This window comes from Echinops telfairi, unplaced genomic scaffold (assembly GCF_000313985.2).
Source record: "Echinops telfairi isolate 266 unplaced genomic scaffold, ASM31398v2 ScPeMD7_7425;HRSCAF=8463, whole genome shotgun sequence".
Classification (NCBI taxonomy): Eukaryota; Metazoa; Chordata; class Mammalia; order Afrosoricida; family Tenrecidae; genus Echinops; species Echinops telfairi.
The window spans coordinates 6,711,763-6,719,266 of NW_022111325.1; the positions used below are offsets into that span (position 1 = coordinate 6,711,763).

Genomic DNA, 7,504 nt, shown 5'->3' on the forward strand with positions numbered 1-7,504 from the left:
TCCTTTCCTGAACTTCTTTCTTCCAAGCTCACAAATTTGAATGTTTCCTCAAGTCAGTGCTTGGCTCCCTGACCTTTTCGCTCATTTCTCCTCCACTGAAAGATCATCCATTTTTGTTTCATCATCGTTTATATGTTGATTCCTCTAAAACCTATATTTCTAATCCCAAGTGGCACTCACATATTTCAAATTCTCCACACATCTTTTTGAGGTGTAGGTCACACTGTCATTTCAAATTTAGCATTTGGGGAACCCAGATAATCTTCCATCCTCTACCTTCTCCACATTACCTTCCTCTCTAACTGTTTTATGTTCACCAGTGACTCTGTATTTTTCCAAATCAACCTCAACCTAAATCTAATTTTGTTCCATATTCTGTATATATATAAAATCTCATCTTAGTCTGTTCTTCCTTTTCCATGAGACCTTTCCATCAGCCTCCGATTGTATATCGTTAATTTTATACCACCACGCACCAGGTGTGACAACCAGCTACTCTTTATATTTCCATTGGCTCTTTCGTCTATTACAAATAAATGTACTAAAATGTCTTTACTGTTAACAGAATGCATGACGAAGAATTGTTAATTAGCACCAAAATCCTGTTTTACCCTCTGTTCTACTTCATTTTCTTCATATCCAATTTTTCCCAGTAGTTATTCCAGCTCATTTATCACCCAAATGTCTTAGAAGGAATCGTTAAGATATTCTTTGATCCCACAAGAAATCTTCAGTTGCATCTCCTACCTCTGCCATTCTCTAGCTCTGAGCTTGTCAGACCTTCTTTTGAGTGATGCCAATTCCATCTCTGTATCCTCTCCTAAATCAGATTTTATTGTATTCCAACTAATGTAACTAGGACAGCTCTGTTTGAAACACAGAGGTGACCCTGAACCTATGCAGTGTATTGTCACCTTTCATTGCCCCAACTTTCACTCCTTTCAGAGCCACCCAAGCAGAAGCCACGATGGCTCCTCTGACTGGTCACTAGCAGGGAGGCAGGCAAGAGCCTCGCAGCAACAGCAGAGATTAGTTCACCTTGAAAACTCCACCCAGGTCTGAAGACCCTGGATTTTCCTATGTTCTGAAATCAGAGCCTCCTTTTTCAGAATAGGAGAAAATAATCCTCAGTTCCCTCTTAAATGATTCCTGTAGCACCAAGTCCTGAAATACGTATTTCAGACAAGGAAACAAAACCACGGAATCAGGTCTCCTATGCTCCATACCTTTGCCCCATTCTACTTTGAACCCTATCTTCCAACAAGGCTGAACTTGTCACCGGGTCTGAATACAATATTTTCATGTTCAACTATGAACCCTGGCCTTTGACCCCAACAACAACATAAACTTCCTTATCTGCAGCCTCTCCTGGTGACTCCATCCCAGAGTTCTACTTCTGTGGAGCTTCCTGTGGAACCCCATCCAGTTCACGCCCTCACTCTCATTGGAAAAGAGTCCGTTCCACTCTGATCTGCACTGCGTGTTTGGGTGGTCATTAATAGAGTGTTAATTTATTAATTTATGATGAAAAATAGAAGCAGTCAGTGAACCTTATGTTCTGTGAATTTTATGGCACTCATTAATTAACATCTGGGAAAGGGAATTAGAGGACCAGGGTTCCCAGTACAACTTACCTCCCGGCTCCTACTTCTCTCATTGCCTGCTCCTATTATGCAGCTGTATTCTACTTTTTATTGCTATTTAACTGTTTTATGTAAAAAGTCCTCTCCCTTTTGAAATCTTCTAATTTAAAATTATGTACCAGGCTCCATTTTATATGCATTAGAAATGGCTAGATAAAATATGTGACTGAAATATAATTACTCCTGATACGCTTCTTCCCAGAAATTTCCATGCGAAAACTATAAGATAAATACATGAATATCTATAACATTTTAAAGATATTAATGTACATAAAAGACTTCTAAATCATCATCATTATCATAAACACATCCCTTTATGGAAAGATTGCTGTAAGGGGGTACCCCCCAAAAAAGCAGATTTTTTTTTCCCAAAGCTATGTATTTAATTTTTTTTACAAAACAACCATATCACCTTCAAAGTACTCTCCATTGCATTTAATACACTTATCAAATCTGCGATTCCATTCTTGGAAATATTTTTCAAACTCATCTGTTTGGATGGCTGACAGCACCTCCCTCGTTTGTTTTTTTTCTTCACCTCTTCTATGTCCTCAAATCTCTCTCCTTTAATGCCCCTCTTTGTTCCAGGAAACACAAAGTCACATGGAGCAAGGTCAGGTGAGTAAGTTGGGTGGAGCAAGAGAGGCATGCTGTTTTTTGCCAAAAACTGGTGCACTGAGATGGCTAACTGAGCAGGTGCATTGTTGTGGTGGCAAACCAGTTCCCCGTCTACCACAAATCAGGCCTTTTTTGTGACACATTGTTATACAATCTGTTCAGACCCTCTAAATAGAAAGCTTGATTAACAGTCTGACCTGGTGGAACAAACTCCAAATGCACTATGAGTCAACATTTTCATCAGTTGACAGATGTCCAGAATGAGACTTAACATCAATAGACATTTCGCCTTTTTATAAAATGAGAAACCCACTTGTACACTTGAGTTTCCCCATAGCACTGTCCTTGTAAGCTGTGTTCAACATCACAACAGTTTCTGTGATATTTTTCCTGAGAAGGAAATAAAATTTCATAGCTGCATGCTGTTCTCCTAAATCAGGCATCACACACACAGATAAACAAGATTTGAGTGATGCTGTTGTCACTAAAAAATTCATTGTGACCAGATAGAACTTTCCCAGGTGACACCACTAGGTGCACTAACTGAGAGTGAGTTGCTCAATGCTTGCCTAGTGGGAAAAAAAATGTTTATTCTAAAGATCCAATCTGCCCAGCGGAATTCCAGTTTTTTAGGGGGTACCCCTTCATGTGCGCCAGACACTTCTCTATAAGTTTGTTTTCTCAGGTGGGGGGTTAAAATAGACACAACCAAAGATTTTCCCATTCAACAATTTGCTTATGTATATTTTAGTGACAATGATTATATTCTTGTGGTTGCACAACCATTATTTCTATTACAAGCCTTTAACAAAATCAGTTCCTCTTAAGCAAATACTCCTTCTTTTCTCCTTCCTTCAATCTTGGCACCAAAACTAAATCAAATCACTGTCATCCAGTCAATTCCAACTCATAGTAATGATTTATGAGTTTTCCAAGACGATCAATGTTTACAAGGAGCAGATAACCTCATCTTTTTCTCAAAGAGCCTATGGTTAGTTTGAAATGCCACTCACGTGGTTAGCAGGCCAAGAACTAACCCAGCACCACCAAGGCCCCCATCAACCCTTGGCAACAAAGAATAATCTTTGTTCTTCTTATTCTTTCATATAAGTGAGATAATATGGTCTTCCTCCATTCACAATTGACTTATTTCACTCAACATAATGTTTTTGAAGTTCACCCATGTTATGGCATGTACCATAGTTTTTCTTATTTGGCCGAGTAATATTCCATTATGTGTATATACCACATTTTGTTTACCCATTCATCCTTTGATTGGAATAGCTGATGTTTCTACATTTTGGCTCTTGTGAAAAGTGCTGCAATGAATGAACACTGATGGGAATTCTTGGTGGCAGTTCTTGTATCACTGAGAAGGCTGATCATAAGACCTGGAATAAATTGACAGAAAAGGAAATGATCGAGAGACTGGACATTAGGAGGAGAATGTTTAAAAGTACATAGAATTTAGAAAATGGGAGAGGAGGGAAGAGAGGGGAGCTTCTATTTAATATCTTAAAGGCAAAGCAGTTTTGAATGATGGCTACTGAAGCACGATATTCTCAGTGGAGGAGTAAGGATTAAAGATGGAAGTCACTGGTTTCACGGAAGCAAATTACCATGAACCCCAACTTAGTTTAGAGCCTGGGGATAATTAAATAAATATGAGTCTGAGAAATTCATTTGATCATCAACAGACATGGCTATAAATTCACATTCAATAACCAGGGACCCAAAGAAGCAAACAAGATAAGCGAACAAGATGCCAGCATCTAAGGAAATATCTCCAGGATTAGTCAGATCACCAGGAAAAAATCAGTCATAATGTGAAATGAGAAGATCTGAGAAAAAAGAGTCAAAGAATAATATATGACACTAAGTTCACAATACTAAGCTTCTGGGATAGAGGACAGGTGTGCTCCAGTTCCCGCCTTTCCGGTAGCAAAGCCTGGACATTATAATAATAAAATAATCAAAGTATGTTCAGTATTTCTAGCAGAAATCCGAATCCAAGGATGTTCTTCAGACAGAAGACTATTCTCCACAACACTAAATGAATGTAAGTATTTTGCACCCACACCCCAGGAGAGGTTCAAGTAAGGGAGATTCTCCCTGTGCGTAAGGTGTTCCTGGCAGAGCACATGGTCATTAGACAGCGAGACCCTAGTGAGTGAAGCCCGCTCTTCCTAACATAGCTTCGTGGGCAGCTCGTGCCATCAATAATCCTGCACTTATGAACCACTCTCTTTCCTGACATTTCACTTGCCTCCAGCACTGGAATCTGAGTCAAAGGAGTTGAATTCTGGCAGTCACTGGCGTCTAATAAGTAACTCCCATTGATTTCCCGGCCTGGAGCCTTTCCCCCTATTTGTCCTTCAGCAGCTCTGATTTCTGGCACCAAGGAGCAGGTCAGGACAATCCTTCATTACTATTGGTGCTCTTCATCCCCGCCCTCACCCAAATGTGCATATAAACTGGAAAGTCTGAGATCAGGAGAATGAAAATCCCACATAACCGCATCAGAACCCAGGTGGACACAGCCACAGTGCCATTTGCTGCCCTCGTTCTGATCACCAGTGCTGTTGCAACAATCCCAAGCCAAGCATATGGACAAGCTACTGCTCTGGGTCTCTGTCCTTATCACTCTCACAGGAGCCTTTGCTCAGACAGGTAAGGAGGTCAGAAGTTGGTCAGGGAGCATGGGATGAGAAAAGTGGTTCGATTTGTGATTTTTTTTCTTCCCTAAATTCATATTGCCACCTCCCTTTCCTTTCACAGACCTGAGTGGGAAGGTGCTTGTTTTCCCTAGAGAATCTTCTAGGGACCATGTGAGCTTGATCACCCAGCTGGATCAACCTCTGCAGAATTTTACCTTGTGTCTTCGAGCCTACAGTGATCTTTCACGACCTTATAGCCTCTTCTCCTACAGCACAAAGGAGAAGGATAATGAACTATTAATTTTTAAAGTGAGAACTGGAGTGTATAACCTATACATTGGACAGAGTGAAGTGACATTTAACGTGCTTGAGGATTTCCCTGTCCCGGTGCACATCTGTGCCAGCTGGGAGTCCGCTTCGGGCATTGCCCAGTTCTGGGTCAACGGGAAACCTGCAGTGAAGAAGGGTCTGAAGAGGGGGTACTCTGTGGGGGCTAGCCCCAAAATTATCCTGGGGCAAGAACAGGACTCCTATGGGGGTGGATTTAAAAAGGAACAGTCCTTCGTGGGAGAGATTGGGGATTTGTACATGTGGGATTCTGTACTGAGTAAAGATGAGATCCAGTCTACATATGATGGCTTTCCCACCAGTCCTAGTATCCTGAACTGGGAGAATCTGAATTATGAGATCAATGGATATGTCATCATCGAGCCTCTGGTGTGGAAATAACAAGAGTATGATCATGGCCTAAGAGATCTATCCAAAGCAACTGGTTACCAGATTCTATATTTGTATCTTTATCTTCTTTGAATTTCCTGTCTGTATGTTTGTATAATAAATAAAATATTGTATTATGCCATCTGAAATAAATAAAATATTGTATTATGTCATCTGCAATTATTTAGTGCTTATCACAGTCCAAAACATTTTTATTTGGTAATTATTGTTTTATTATTCAGAAATATCAGGTTGTGGAAATACAGGGTCACAATGTCTGTCATTTTGTCAACCTGTGGTGGCTTGCGAGTTGCTATGGTATTGTGCTGTGTGCCTTCCCTATTTCAAATACCAATAGAGTCGGTCATGGTGGACAGATTCAGTGGAATTTCCAGAATAAAACAGACTGGAAAGAAAGATCTTATAATAGACTCCAAGGAATTAGTCAAAACCTTATGGCTCATCATAAACTCTTGTCTGATAAGATGAGCCCCTAAGCTGGAAGGCACTCAAAACACACAGTGGTCACAATACTGGACTTGAGTATTCTAACAGTGGGGAAGATGGCACAAGACCAGACAGCATGGCCTGGGTTACCTAGAGCTGCCGTGATAGCAGAACCACATCAATAAAACGGTTTTAGAAAATGGAAATGAATTTTCTCACCGTTTTGGAAATTCGAAGTCCAAATTAGATTAGATAAAAGCAGACTTCTAGGACCCACCCCACCCCACCCCCCTTCTGAAAAAAAAAAGTATATTTTCTTCATAACTTCTCTAGATAATGTCAACAAAAATCAGCCCTTGGTCCATTCTAGGCAGATCATTCCAGGTCCTACTTACCACACACACACAAAGAACTTGAACAAATTCACTGTCATTGAGTGGAATCTGACTCACCAAGTGCCTATAGGACAGGGCAGGACTGCCCCTTTGTGTTCCTGAAATGGTAAATCTTTATGGGAGTAAAAAGCCTTGCCTTTATCCCGTGGACCTGCTGGTGATTTGAAATTGTTGGCCTAGTGGTTAACAGCTCAATGTGTAACCCATTTCCCCAAGGCTCCTTCATACCATACACGGTACACCCAAATTAAAAAGAAGACAGCCCTGGAGACCCCCAACCCAGCAATACCTCTGCTGGGCCTCTACCCCAAAGAAGTAAAAGACAGAAAACAAACAGATGTATGCTCTTCCGTGTTCATTGCAGCACGGTCACAACAGCAAGAAGCAGAGCACAACCCAAATGACCATCAATTGGACAATGGATAAAGAAACTCTGTTATAGACCCCCAGTAGAACAGTTTCTTAATCCTTTAAAAAACAGTAATAAAAGCACTAAATGCCCCCATGACATAGTGGATTTGGGAACCATTATGCTGAGGGAAGTTAGTCAGTCACAAAATGACAAATATTCTATGAGCCCATGACACTCTCAGTAAGCATAAAAAACAAGACAAAGGCAGGTTCTGGTCGCCCAAGCAACAAACTAGTGTGCCTACCTAGTTCCCAAACTGTTTATCACCCTCCTTTTAGAACATCTTAGAAACCACCTCAAGAGAGGTGGTATCACTCCACATGATGTCAGTTTCCCCATGTTGTGGGGAGAAGGAGAAGATCTATTAATTCCTGCCACCTAACAGTGTTCTATAGTCATCCCAAATCAACAGACAATCCTATGAAAATAATTAGTGATTCTTACTGGGAAATCATATCAATAGAAGGGGGGAACTTGTATGTATCTGAGGAAGTAATTATACTTCTGATGTTGGGTAAACTGGGTGGGGCACCCCATAATTGAGGAAAATGCTTAGCATAACTTCTAGACACCCCAAAGGGAAAATAGGCCAAGTATTATGTTCCTACCTAGACA

The 7,504-nt window shown here is 40.7% G+C and overlaps 1 protein-coding gene across 1 annotated transcript; it reads left to right on the plus strand.

Moving 5' to 3' along the window:
* The first annotated feature begins 4,770 nt into the window (after positions 1 to 4,770).
* Positions 4,771 to 5,808, plus strand: APCS (amyloid P component, serum). The gene is made up of 2 exons (XM_004716547.2): positions 4,771 to 4,931; positions 5,040 to 5,808. Exons 1-2 carry the CDS (start codon positions 4,868 to 4,870, stop codon positions 5,645 to 5,647), a joined length of 672 nt encoding a protein of 223 aa, XP_004716604.1. The 5' UTR covers positions 4,771 to 4,867; the 3' UTR covers positions 5,648 to 5,808.
* Positions 5,809 to 7,504: the final 1,696 nt, after the last annotated feature.

Excerpts from the sequence above, each read along its gene's own strand:
- APCS (XM_004716547.2), top strand. The coding sequence starts at position 4,868 with ATGGACAAGCTACTGCTCTGGGTCTCTGTCCTTATCACTCTCACAGGA. Across the intron at positions 4,932-5,039 it reads AGGAGCCTTTGCTCAGACAG|ACCTGAGTGGGAAGGTGCTT; the intron begins GTAAGGAGGTCA and ends TTCCTTTCACAG.